The sequence below is a fragment of the Cupressus sempervirens genome, chromosome 5, assembly GCF_028749045.1.
Source record: "Cupressus sempervirens isolate cs-2001-9-10 chromosome 5, ASM2874904v1, whole genome shotgun sequence".
Taxonomy (NCBI): domain Eukaryota; kingdom Viridiplantae; phylum Streptophyta; class Pinopsida; order Cupressales; family Cupressaceae; genus Cupressus; species Cupressus sempervirens.
Genome location: NC_143122.1, coordinates 869,879,103 through 869,893,899, shown reverse-complemented (window position 1 = coordinate 869,893,899; position 14,797 = coordinate 869,879,103). Strand labels below are relative to the sequence as shown.

Genomic DNA, 14,797 nt, shown 5'->3' with positions numbered 1-14,797 from the left:
CTATCCACCTATCAACTATTGCTGACATCCCTCTCTTCATGAACATTTCCATCTCACAAAAACCAAACCATGAACAACCTTGTACATTTGTAACATATCTTGGTCCGTCAGCTTGTACATCCTCTTTAGCTTAGTACCATTGTATCTATCCAGCTTTTGTGTTAGTTCCTCCTTGATCAGCATCTTGCACACATCGCACAACCCTTGGTTAGCTATTCCAATGCATCCTTTAGCTAGATCCCCTGTCACCAAAGTGTTATCCTTCTTAGTTCAGCTTGCCAAATGCATCACTCATCCAAAATCCATCAGCTTAGGTGCTCTCCGATAGATCCTTGAGGGATATAGCTTTCTACATGTCTGATCTTGGTCCGTTAGTACCTCATCCTACCCATCTCGTTGGCAAACGGTTCTCTTTTGGATTTTCTCTTTCTTTTGATTTGGAATCTTCCCTTTTGGGTCTTGAAGTATCTTTTCCAAGCAATCTCCTTGTTCCCTCCTCAAGGTTGCCACGATCTTCCATATCATGGTATACTGCGAATGGGGCAATCTGAGCGTAAGGTCTTGATCAGGTCTTTTTTTTCTTTTCTTTTCTGCTTGTGGGTTACCTAGTGTCGGTTCCATGCTGCTTCCTCTGAGATTCATGTGTGATGCTGGGGCAATCCTTGCGTGTTTGTTTTGAGTTAGTCTATTAGTCCTCTGGACAATTGGTGAAAAGGCCTTGGTGTTCTTGGTAACCTTGGCAATTAACCAATAGTCCTATAGCAAATATAGTGCTCAACTACATGGTGGTACTTCTCTTTGAAGTATCCCCTTGCTCAAAAAAGCTTCAATGGTATCCCTTCATCTCCATTATCCCCCATCCATATCTAGCATCTGTCTCTCCTACCCTAGCTTATGCATCAGTATCTCTTTGAATCAATCTACACTTTTAGCTTTAGGGATCCACAATCCTAGTCTTAGGGATCCACCAATCCAATCAATCCACCAAGCCTCATCTTTTGAGCTCCACAATCCTAGTCTTAGGGATCTCTGAAACCCATCTTCCACCAATCTGACTCTTTGAAATCTTGTTGCATCAACTTTATAATCCCCTCATCCTTCTCCCTATCCTGGATTTCTTTTTATAGCGCTCCGCTCCTTCATCCTCTGCAATCTCTGAGATCTTAAGCTTGCTTCCTCTTGTGCCTCTGATTCTCCCTTTATCATTCTCCCGTAGTGAGAGTTTGAACTAACTAAACCTCTTCTCTTAAGCCAATTTGAGTCTCCTTGCTCATCTCATATTCTTGTACTTTTCAAGAAGCCGTCGAGCCTCGCTTTCTCTCCCCGCCGCCTTCTTGAGGGGGCATCTTGCAGTCCATTCTCTCCTCTTCTGCTCTAGCCTTGGGCATCTTATTTTCTTATCTTTGATGCCATGCCACTTGTGGCATCACATCAAAGAGGGGCAAAATGTAGACACCTAAATCTTTTAGAAAATAAAGTATTTTTATTTTCTAAAAAAATTTCTGATGACATCATCATTTATTAATTAATTAATTAATTAATTTATTTATTTATTTTTATGCCATTAAATCCCTTTATCTTAATTAAAAATATTTAATTAAGGAATCCCTCCCAAAAATGTTTAAATCTTATTTAAACATTATTTTCTTATTTATTAATTATTTAGTTAATAAATTGAACAAAAAACTCAAAATAAATAAAAAAATTATTTTTTGCCCAAAACTTGACCAATTTCCTTAAGACCACTAACCTCTTCCAAAATCTTCTAATCCTTCTTTAATTTTGATTAAAGGCTAATCCCATCATTTCTTACCCCTAATCTCAACTCAAAATATTTAATTAAGATTAAATATTAATCCTTATGTTTATTAAAAAAGTTTTAATAAATATGTCCTCAACCCAAACCTTTGAAATAAATAAAAAATTATTTATTTCCTAAAAATCTAATTTATCCTCATCCTAAGAAGTTCTAGACTCTTCTAGAAAGTCTTCATCCTCATCCTAGGAAGTTATAGACTATTCTAGAAAGTCTTTATCCTCACCCAAAGTCTAGACTCTTCTAGAAGATGTCTTTAAACCTAATCCTAATCCCCTCCTAACCTTGTCACATTCCCTAAACATGGGTTAAGACTTACTAACCCAAGCCAAAGTTAACAAATATCTCCTCCTTCACCCACCCTCATTAAATGCCATCCACTTGCCTATCCCTAAGCTAATCCTAAACCATCCTAATCCATCCTCTAATCATTTGCACAATCCTAAGCAAGCTTAAAACCTTCCTAATCAAGCCCAAGTCGAAATTCCTCTCATCTCCCTCAAAATATCCCAACCATAAAACTTTATGAAGCCCACTAGGCCATGAATGACTCTTCCAAGCCCTTTCATTGCTCTTACAAGCCATTATGAGGGTCTTTATGAAGATTTTATCCCTTAAGCCTCCTTTGTTGACTCATCCTTCCCCTTTCTTCCATCCTCTCACCCTGTGACATGTATCACTCCCTGATTGGCTGTAAGGAAGCACAATCCATGTGCTCTCCTCTCATGCAATCTGAGCCCTCCATGAGCTTTTTCCCATCCTTGCATCTTAGCCCTCAATCCCTCAAGCCTCTTTCCTATAAATTGGATCCTTCTCCTTTGCAAAAGAACATAATCCATGAAGTAAATTCATAATGCCATTTTAAGAAGCTATTTTACATCAAAACCATACACTCACACCCAAATTCCAACTCCATTTGAAGCCCTTTTTGAAGCGTAAGCTTGAGCATACATCCTATCTATTTAGACAAAGCCACTCAACAAGAGAGCTTCTCATTGAGAGAGCCCATTAATGGTTCATATTCTCAATTGAGAACTCATCTTAGTCTATCTTGAAGTTTATAAATTTTGTTTAGTTTGTAGAAGCTTTATTTAAATTTGGTTTCTATTAGCATACTAACATTGCTCATATACACACCCTTGTCCTAATCAACTAAATAATTTTATTATCTAGTTAAATCATGTTCATCTAATGCATTTCATGTAACTAAAAATTACTATTATTTTATATATATCTCATTTCTATCCCACACACTAGTAACTAATTCTTTTATTTGTATCTTTTTCGAAAGTTCTCACTCTTACAAATGTTGGAAAGGATGTTGCATTTAAATTTGGCATCTAACTACATGTGTAATATCTGTTGCCCCACTTTTCATCTTGCACCTGAGTAGTAAAAAGTGATTTCTTGTGCCTTAGTAATTTCCAAGGCATGTTAAAGTTTAGGTCTAACCCCCCTTAGGTGGAAGGAGTCTCCATCAAATTTTTCATTTTCCCCTTCTCTACATAACATAGTTGGGTGGTTTTCCTCTTTTTTTTTGTGTGGATGGATTGGGCAAGTAATTTAGTGCCTAATCCAATGGAGACTCGCATTGCTTGTGCAAGGATCATCTATAATGATTCATCTACTTGCAGTCTATCATTTTCTCATGAAAACAAAAGCCTGCAAAAATCTAGACTTCATCTTCTCCTCAGTAAGTTTTCAATCCATGAAGATGATTTCTCATGAAGATCACCAAATGATGCAGTTGGATCTAAATGAGAAGATAATAGGGTGCCTCATGGAAAATTAATGTTCCTCTTGCCATTATCTACCTCAGGGAATGTTCATGATTCGTCACAACTCTTATAATCATTCCAAGTGGAAAACTAAAAATTGGCTTCTCCTCAACGGGTTTTCAACCCATGAAGTCAGTTTTCCACAAAAGGAAGTTTCGAAGGAAAGGAAACAAAGCGTAGGCCCCCAATGAATTTTCGCACTCCTTTCGAACATTTTCAAACCCAAAGGAAACAATAGTCAAGAGATAAAGCAAAAGGGAAGCATGGGTAGAGAAATAGAAATTGTCTTCTCGTCAACGAGTTTTCAACCCATAAAGACAATTTTTTGGATTTTAAAGAAAATCAAGTTGCAAATGGATTGGACCCATAACTAGTTTGCAAAACTTCTCAAGATGAGGATAGGAAATATTCTAACTATTGTGGAAAAGAGTCACTAGGCAGAATTCAACTCAGCAAATACTTTTTCATGGAGTACTCTATTTGTGACTTCCCAAAACTTAAAGGGAAATAGGAAAGTAAGTATGAGAAGATAGAAAGTTACGGTTGGGCCAACAGAATAGTGAAAAGAGACCAAGATATCCATTAAAACCTTGCATTTACTACCTCAACGGATCTCTACTTCAATTCATTTTTGTGGCATGAATTCTAAAGATTAACGGATGAATTGAGCTTCCTATATAGATAGGGACATGAATAGTTACAAAAACCACCGCTCTTTCTTGAACTATTTTTCTATTAAAATTGCATAACTTTTCAAAAAACTAGTATCTATGCATTTGCTATTATTTTTGTTGCTTTGGATTCAAAATTCATTCTCAAACAAAAATGGCAACTAGATTCCCAGGCTTTGACGAGTTGAATGAAATTAAGCCTTCACTGCAAAATTTCACAAATGCTTCTCTTCATTTCTTTGATATGCAAGATTTTTAGAAGAGATTGAAATCAGAGCCAATACAACCCATTACTGAGAAGCTCTGATGATGCGAGCTTGTTGAGGTAGTTGGTTTTTTTGAGTCCAGGCTCCAGAATTAATCTATGAATGCATAAACCATTGCAACCCAGACACTAGACAGATTGTATTATCGAATGACATAGTGTTGATCTCCATTGATAAACAAACTGTGGTAAATTGCTTGCGGGAAGAATTTTTAGATTTGACATTTGGAGGAGTCATTTCTGAGTTCTCTGTGAAGAAGATGATTTGGAGAAAAGAGATCATGCAATCATGGTTTCAGAAACCACAAGGTGCCAACAGTAAGGTTCCTAAAACTCTGTTTGGAACTAATCTCAAGCCGGAGATTGTTGACATCATGATCCTCTAACACAGATTGAAAGGTGAGGTTGAAGCTTTAAAATTTGTTGAGCAATATTTCTTTTTTGTATAAGTCATCTATTCTGATACCCAATATATTGATTGGGCCTACAAGGTAAGTGAGATTATATCCAATGCTTTTAGTGTTGCAAAATTCTACAACACATTCCATATGTCCTCCTTCCTCATTTACATGTTAGCTTCTTTACAATTATGGCCAGGCCTCCTAAGAGTGGAGAATTTTCTTGATGATGTGAAGTCTTATGAATTCTACCCATGTTTACAATTGGAAAATAGTTATGCAGAGTATATAAGAGTTAATGATGCATTCACCATGAGAATTTGCATGGAGCTCTAGGGATTTCTAGAGAGGAGATTTAGTCCCAAAACTATGGCGACCATTAGCCAATTTGGGAGTTACTTCACCCAATTCTCATCCTTTTCATATTTGTGTCTTGTAGCTTTTGATGGCTTTCCCTTGAAGCTATCAAGATATCCTAGTGATATGATCATGTTGATCAAGTTCATGCAACAGGCAATCCAAGTGAACGTGCTAAGTGGGAATTTGAAGAAGAAATGGTACGAGTTCCCTATTAAGGTGGGAATTTACAATTTTGAGTCTTGTTTGGATGCAAAGAACATGCTACACGTGTTTGAATTGAAATATAAATTAGAGATGTATGAAGTCTTAAGACCTATGTTTGATCCAAATGGATATGGAAGGAAGGTGTTGCAAATTGGAAGTGTTATCAAACACATCACCACCATTGAAGACTATTGGGCTGATTGCAAGTATGAAATCAAGAGTTGTGATCATGCTTTCGCTAGACTCACAGTAGATCAAGTGAAGATGTATAAAGTGGATATCAATGTTGAGGGAGTGGAAGATGATGGACAAAATATGTACAGTAATACCTATCTAACAAAGCTAAGAAATACTTCTATCAGCTAGAGCCTTATGAGGATAGTAGAGAAGAGCTAGAGATCATGATGGCTCAGATCATTAAAAGGATTGGGAAGTGAGAAAAATAAACCACAGCTAGAAGGAGTCAAAGTAAAAGTACATATGCTCAAGCTTCTCCAGCAGTTGCCATGGCCTCTTCTTCTCAAGGAGGTATATTAGGTGTAACCCTAGCCATCACTTAGGGACCAGCTCAAGCATTAGGCAGAGGCGATCAACCTCCCAACAAGAATATTCCTTTGGCTAAGACTTGTCACGATGGCTCCCTCCCAGTGATTGGAACTCAAATAGAAGCCAAGAAGAAGAAAGTGGAAGAACCTAAAGATATTGCAGCTACTCTAGTCCCCTCACCTCATAGTAGTCCAGTTCCATCTACTAGTGTTGCACTTCTCCAGCCAAGTAGTCTTCAAGTGCAGGCAGTAGATTTAGGAGATGGAGGAAGTAGTGATAGAAAATCCACTCAATCTGATGAGGCAACCAGGAAGACTTCAGAGGCAAAAAAAGGCCAAGAGTCTTCAAAGCTCATTTCATAGGCCCAAAAGAATCCCTTCTCCTTGATCACCAAATCAATCACTCTGGTCAAAAGGAAAATGTTTAGTATAGATTCTCTTGGGATGACCTCCAAAGTGATAAGCACAGATTCATGGTCGGAGGGTACTCTGGATAGAAAGAGAAAGAGGAAGGATGAAGGTGCCCCAAACAAAAATGATCATCCACATGAAAGAAAAGGAGGACATTGAAGAAAAGATTCTACCTAAAGGAGATGAGCCCTTAGTTGAGTGGTTTCAGAGCATGCAATTCAAGTCCAAAATGATAATGGTGGTAGAGGGGGGACTTAAAGAAACTGAAGCCAAAGTAAAGGAGCAAGATAGAGATTATGAGTTATTAAGATGTCTGCACATAGATTCGCAGTCTAGTGGGAAAGGAAAGATGACCATTGGAGTAGTTGTCATGCAAAAAAATTTCTCCAATTTCATAGATGGTCTGACATGAATAGCTTCTGGTCACCAAAATAGAGTCTTCGAACTTCAGAAGCTTGGCAGATGCATGTACATGTTCATGGAAGAATTACAAGACCAGTTGTGTGCTATCAAAGATCTGGCCTACGAGCATTCTAAATGGCTCTTGAGATACACTAATGTATATGTCCATAAGCATGAAGAGCTAATTCCAATCATTGTTTTCGCCAAGGCCTATGGGACAAAGGCTAAAAAAGGAAAGAAGGCAAAGTGATTCATATTCTAGCTCTTTCATATTTTCATGTAATCATTGTAATGGAAAAATTGGCTCCTTGCCATTTGTTATTTTTGAGGACATGAACGGATTGAACTTCCTTTGTAACGGTCATCTAGGAACCCTATATGTATGATAATGAAAGATTAATAAAAGGTCGATGAATTTTGGTGTGAAATACTAGATGTTGCAGAATCAATCGAATGGTATTTTGTATCAATTATTTTCTATTCCATTCTATTAGTTGTTAATTGTTTGTTTCCTTGTTCTCTTTTATTTGAATTAAAACAAGGAAAGAACAAAGTTTCATCCCTTATTTTGAGGCAGTGAGCTAAATATGATAAGTATGGTCATCATAGGTTTAGAAGAGATCCTTTAGATGTTCCCTCCTAGTTAATCTTTCTTCCTCTGTCTTTTTAGATTCTTGTTGGTTTAGTTAGCATTAGTTCATTAGTTGTTATGTAATATTGAATGTTTAAGTCATAGGAGTTCATAAGATGCATGAGTTCATAAACTTAATTTATCTTCTGAAACCTTTTCTTGCTTGAGTTAGATCCTGCATAGGTCTGGCTTGGTTTACATCTCTTGTTCTTAGGTTAAGAACATACCCCCTTTTTTTAGATTTAGGAACAAACATAATTCATTGCAAATCTACAATAGGGAGTTGTACCTAATAATTCAAAGGAAAGTTAGTCTTCTTAGAAGCAACCCTCCAACTATTGTAACTAGATATTGTTCATGAGCTTTGGGCCCCAATGGTTAAATAGAATAGAACAAATCTATTTACCAGTAGATTTTTTGCAACTCTATTGGGGAAATAGACAGTCGCTTGATTAATAAACTTATAACATCAGGGAAAATGGTACTACCTAATGAGAACATATTTTCAGTGCTCCAACCTAATCTTGGACTTCAAGATGACCAAGAAGATATAATCTCATCCCTTAACACATTTGTTTAGAGGAATAGAAATAATGCTGAGCACTACAGGAACACTAGCCAAATATTGGAAGAAGAAGAATCTAGGGCTGAAGCATTAGAAAGAGCTATTCATAGGAGAGAAATCTAAAGGCCAGATTGATGGTTAGAATGTGAAGCTCAAAGAAAAAATTAATCTAGCATCCTGGAACAAGCAAGGTTCCTCAGTAGTACCAAAGAATGGGGTGGGCAAGACCCTATTTTTGAAAAACTTATAAAACTTAATTTTCCCATCCTAGATATTCCTAAGCGAAAAGGTGAAAAGAAAAGTCAGAGAAGACCAACTTCACCTATTAGAAATCAAAGCTCTTCACATACTACCTACCAGGTATTGGCCTTGCATGGAGTTACTGCTCCCCTAGTTGTCAATTTTCTGCCATATCTTGCTAGAACAATTATGGCTACTCATTGGGCTGCAGTGATAGGTTCGTTACACTAAGGACTTATCACCCCCTCCCATCTAGTTCGAGGAAGGATTTTTCTAAGTTTTCAGGTGATGGGAAAGTTTCTATAGATGAGCTTATTAAGGCCTTTTTCATAGTTAATCACATCCTAGGAATTGCTCATGAAGATGTAGCTGTAAGGCTATTTGTAGGAACTTTGACATAAATCGTAGTGGATTGGTTTTATCATCTAGATGATGGTTCAATCACTAATTGGGATATAATGAGAATGGCCTTTGAAACATTATTCAAGACCATAGAGGATGAATACGTCTTGTTAACACAATTGACATTAATTAAGAAACAACCTGCCATGAGTATGAGGGATTTTATAGCAACTTTCAATAAGATCACTAGTAGGATTCCCACTACTAATCGACCTACTTCTGGCAATTATGTGCAATGCTGCCATACATCAATTATGATTTAAGAAGGGCTCATCCTATAGATTTAGTGGATGCACAAAACAAGGCAGTCGAATTTGAAGATGACTTGATCTCTGCTAGGAAGTGGAAAAGAGAACTCCAAACCAAGGGAAGTTCTAGCAATACCACCTTGTCTGATGAAATGATTCAAAAGTTACCAAACGAATTGGTGGTAGTGAAGAGACAATTACCTAGATTTAATAATTCTTACCAACAGAACTATCAAAATCTACCGAGAAGGAATAACAATGGAAAATTTTCACAACTTACAGGATCACAACCAAGGTTGGTGATTGAAGTGGCACTGAAGAAAGGAAATATGTGTGTGTTTCATCTAACAACAGATCATAATAATAAAAGCTATCCAAAAACTGCTCGTATGATGCATTTTTTATCAACTAATGAGTTGAACACCATGACCCCTTGCCCTAGGTTAGATTCATACTCAAATGGCGACTCTGGAAATTTATTTTTGGAATATGAATCCGATTTTGGGCCAAAGGGTGAATGTTATGCGACTATTGATGGAACTTCATACACAGTATTAACCCAAGGTCAAAAGCTCAGAAAGCAATCCCTAGTCATGCTCCAGGAAGAGACCCTACGTCTTTATCAAATAATATTTGCATTGATCAAGGAGCATCAACATGTCAAATAGGTAAGGACAAGAGCCCTTTTGATTTCATCCAATTTTGCGAAGAGTTAAAAATTCGAATCTCCCCTATAGATTATCTAAAATCTCATCCCTCTGAGTTGAAAAGATTAGTAGATCGTTGTAAAGGAAGTGCTTCAGATTTGAATCATAATGTTACCACTGAAGAGGAAGATGAACCTTTTACGTCGAAGTTGCTTAATCAAGAAGACTTCACTGTCTTGGTGACTCCCCCCGCGGCAGAAAGTTGACCCATTTTACATCTCCCTATATATCAATGGATGTAAATTAAGTAATTGCATAATTGATTTAGGCGTGTCAGATAATGTGATGCCTTTTTCTCTAGCTAAAGCTTTGGGTCTTACCCTCACTAAAGTTCACGAGAAATGTTATTCAATAAATGCTAAGAAAGTCCCATCACTTGAACAAATTTTACTTTTAAATAGACAATTAGCTTTTTCTACATTTAAAGATAATATCATTCGATGATCAAATACTCAAGCTTCTTAATTTATGTAAAAAATATTAGTTATTTGATTTTCAATTAAAAAAAGTTAATTAGAAATTAAACTTAAATAGTCAAAAGACTAACCTACAATTTCAGCTAATGTCATTTAAAAACTTTAACTTCTTTAAAAGAAAAATGCCTATAAAACAAATATTTAAAATTGTAAAATTAAAACATATAAATTTTATAAATTGAATCTATTTTGGATTCTAAATCATCTTAAATTTAGATAATATATTTATATCAATTTATCTTATCAATCAGCTTAGAAAACGTGTCATTAAGACTTCCACAGATTTCATACCGTCCCAGAAGTCGAAGAACTCCACAAAATGATTTTTGTTCAGTCAGAGAAAATTTTGAATAATTTTATGTGTTGGTCTGATACTAGAACAAGTAAAATAAAATAAAATAAAATACCTTCCAGTGCTGATTGACTCTATTCTTGATAACCAGCTTGTTTTCATAAGCTAAGGTTGAAGCCATGGCTGAGATATCTGCAAAGAATCTATCACGGGGAAAGCAAAGCAAAGGAATTTACACGGCCATTCTTCTCCGAAAATGAAAATTCTGAGCAGTGCTGTAGCTATGACTTCGAGGAAACCGAGGATCGGCTTCAGGAATGCTTGTTTTGAAAGACCCTGGAAAATAGGCAGGGCTGTCCTCGTCGATTCTTCCTACAGAGGGAGGCGTACTGGCGGAGCTGTAGCTTCGCGGAAAAAGATCCTGTTGTTGCGCCTGTACAGAAGGAGGTCTGAAAAGGTCTGGATGACTCTTCTGTGAGGCGGCCCTCACAAGCTCCCTGAAATCCTCTTCATTTCTTGAAGAATTTGTACTGAAACTCTTTGCAAGAGAACCAGACATCGCCACTCCCGGACCTCCTGCACCCGGGCTGCTATAATTTGCCCTTCCTGCGCACTCCGCAATGCTTCTCACATAATAATCCTTAGCTTTCACAAGGTATGGAAATGGAGACAAAGCTTTCAAGCGCCGGTAAAATGACTTCCCTCTCTTCTTTACTGAAACCTTTTGATCGGCTGTAACTTTCTTGCCGGCTTCCATCGCAGGAATTTCTCTGATGCAAACAAGAAACTGAATTCTTTGAAGCAAATGATGAATTCTTTGAAGCAAATATGCTCACGCAGGCTTTAAGAAAAGATTTTATATAGAAACTGTGGGCTTGTTGTCTGGGGGTAAGTATTTAAAGAAAAGTGTGGGATGTGCCTGCCTTATTGTTGTTAATCAGGTACAAAGCGCGTCATTTGACGTGGTCGTGAGGGCAGCTGCGAGTGTTAGATCTAATTTGACGGCCGTTTGATTCTTTAGTAAGGAATCTATACGGACCTTCATTTTAAGCATGTCAAATAGTGATTTATAGTAATTAATATGTTGGAAAGTATAAGCAGTATTTTTAAATACTAAATGATTCTATAGCGAAAGGTGAATTTTCAATAGGAATAAAGTAAGGTGTAAAGTTTTTACTAATTTTTTTTATTGAAATTTTATTGTTTTCAGTATTCCAATTATTTTTAATTATTAAAAGAGTTTGACTATTGACTTTTAATTATAAAATTAAGAATAAAAATTTTAATCATCAATTCTGTATTTGAAGCTATATTTCAATCACAACCACATTTTACATTATCATGTGTTCTGTAATTATCTCTTTTATACGACTTTAAGCATCAGCATGAGCACTTTCATAAGAAGTTACAACACATCTCTTCCATACCACTTGAGGACATAGTCAAAAGAACCTCCTTAGCAAACTAAATTCTAAGTTGGGGAACTTGATCTCATGGAAAACTACGTGTAACACTTTGGCATTGTCATATAGCAAACTTCATTACATTTTATGTGATGTTTAATTAGGTTTCAACTCTAAAATTTTTAGGTCAAACTCATTCATGATTAACAAGAACTTATCTCTCAACAAGTCTGAATAGTCCACTTACAAAATGAAGCATTGAGATTTCTCTTAAGATCGCCCATTACAATACTACTCCAAATTATATATAAATCATAAAATTTCTCTTTCAATCAAACCTACTTAACTTATTACATCTTGTAGAAAACTTTAAGCTTTACAAATCATTAATCATTTAACAAAATTCTGAATTATGTAATATTTTATTTGATTGACATGCATTTCCTTAATATCAAAACATCTTATCCATCCAACCTGATCAAGATAAAGTTGTTTTACAATGTGAGCAGATAACTATGCTTGAAAACAATTGGCAGATGATTGGAAACCGGAACTATCGGTCAAAGTTAGCGACATTTGAAACTAGACGATAGTAGGAAAAGGTCAAAAGGGACATAAGAGCAAGGGGCAGAGAGTCCGAAAAACACGCAGGGTGAAAGCAACCGGACGCACTGGTTATTATGGTCAAGCCAAAAATCATTTAATTAATAAACAGGCATAGGCTAAAAATTGATGATAAGATAGGTCCTTAGCCGGCGTTGGAATTCTTGGAAGCAATATATATGCTTGCCTATAACTTCCATGCACATAGTTTCAGCCGGCGTTGGAATCCTATGCAGCAATGTATGAGTATACTTATAAATTCAATGCACATGTTTGAAGGGTTGATTTTTCATGTGCCAAGATGGGGAATAGAAGTTATTTCTTATAAGGACTCTTTACTATCATCAATACAGCAACCTTAAATATTCTTGAATAGAAAATAGAAGGTTGCAAACTTTTATTTATGTTTATGGGGAATGAGTTTTTCAAATGATTTATTAATCAATATAGAGAATATAGTCAATGGGTCCTTGGTTTGCCAATGAAGTTGAATGGCTCACAAAGAGCACATTAGGGATCAAGCCTTGCTGAGTGCAAGGCTCCGACACCATAAGCGATGAGTTTGGGATCGTGCCTTGGGTGATTTTGACGGTGTGGATGCCCTCGGTCCTTGGCTCTAAGCCGAAGAGGTTTCAGGCATGTGTGGGCCCATATTGCGTTCCTAAATCTTTTAGTGGTGGCCTTCGTTGCTTGGTAGCTGGCAAACCTCGTGCTTCACTGAGTTGCGTCACAGGTTTGAACCCTATATATATATATATATATATATATATATATATATAGAGAGAGAGAGAGAGAGAGAGAGAGAGAGAGAGAGAGAGAGAGAGAGAGAGAGAGAGATGATTATATATACTCTAGAAAATATTAGAAGAAATATGAGATGGCATACTAATTAATTCATTTTGGTTGATTTTTATTTTTTATAGTCATTGTTTACTATAAAAGATGGATTGTCATTTCTTTGTATTAGTATAGATCCCAATGTTGATAGGGGTTTGTCTTGTAGTGCATGTGGAGCCTAATCTAATGATGCACATTATGGAAAAATGTAGTATTCCATAATATTACAAATATTGCAATGTTGATAGTGCTATGTTGTATTGTAGACACATAATGGCTAGTACAACCTTGTCTCAATTGACTAAAATGTTATATTATCCTTGAATAAATCTCCTTCACCTAATATACCCCACTTCATTAAAAAACTATACTATTTGTATAAATATCTTTTCCATCTCATAAGTAGTAAAATAAATCTCTTATTTAATTACCCTTATTTTCATCTCACGTAGTAAAAGTAATCAAATAATTTTATGTTGTTTGATAATGACTACATTCTCTTTGCCAAATTTTCAAGAATAAATGGAGCCATATATGCATTTATCCCTAACAATCCACATGGTTTCAACAACTGAGTGAATATGATTGTGATGATGACATTAAACTTCTTACCTATAGAAATGCCTATTGGATTAACACAATAATCTTAAAGAGAAAACTCAAGGTTGGACAAATTCTAATAAGAAAAGTTTCTCTTTTATTAATATATTTTATTATATGTAAGAGAAATGAGCCTTTTAAATTAACATAGAAATATAAAATAATTATATATTAGAATATGATCTATAAGAAGAATAAGATGATACTATATATTTTTTTTCCCCTAGTTGATTTTTGACAAATTTTAATCATTCTTTAATAAATTAGATGGGTTGTCTTTTCTCTATGTAAGCATAAATTTCAATGTTGTTAGAGATGTATCGTGTAGTACATGTGGACCATAATCTAGTGATGCATGTTAGAAAAAAATTTATTTGATAATTTAACAAAGGTTGTGAAGTAGAGTTCTATGTTGTAATGTAGATATCTAGTATTTCCCAAGTAGACCCTTGTCCCAATCAACTAATAATTGTATTATCTAGTTAAATCATGTTCAACTAATGCATCTCACGTCACTAAAAATTAATATTATTTTATATAAATCTCATTTCTATCCCACACATTGGTAACTAATTCTTTTATTTTTATTTTTCTAAATCGCCCACTCTTACAAATGTTGGAAAGGTTGTTGCATTTAAATTTGGCATCTAACTACATGTGTAATCTCCACCTCTAAACTATGTTTACAAAGCTAGAAGAGTATAGCATGACTCTTTTACTTCATATATTGATGAAACACGTTCTAAAATTTAAATCATTTTGAACATGCAATAAATACATAGGTTGTAACCATTTTCATGATAAGAATCATTTAAATAGAATTAGAAATATTATGAGTTACGTTTTTGCAACCATGTCATTAGATTGAGAATCATAACTAAAATGTTGTAAAGGACTTCTTTACATCCATATTTAAATTCCATGAGATAAAATTGTGGCAAAA

The 14,797-nt window shown here is 35.5% G+C and overlaps 1 protein-coding gene across 1 annotated transcript in view; it reads right to left on the bottom strand.

Annotated features, from left to right (window-relative positions):
- The window catches only part of LOC149558682 (uncharacterized), a 32,360-nt gene extending 20,924 nt beyond the window's left edge, over positions 1-11,436 (bottom strand). The window contains exon 1 of the mRNA XM_089832790.1: positions 10,527-11,436. Coding sequence (XP_089688916.1) covers positions 10,644-11,168 — 525 coding nt within the window. The 5' untranslated portion in view covers positions 11,169-11,436 and the 3' untranslated portion in view covers positions 10,527-10,643. The remainder of the gene's footprint in view (positions 1-10,526) is intronic.
- Positions 11,437-14,797: the final 3,361 nt, after the last annotated feature.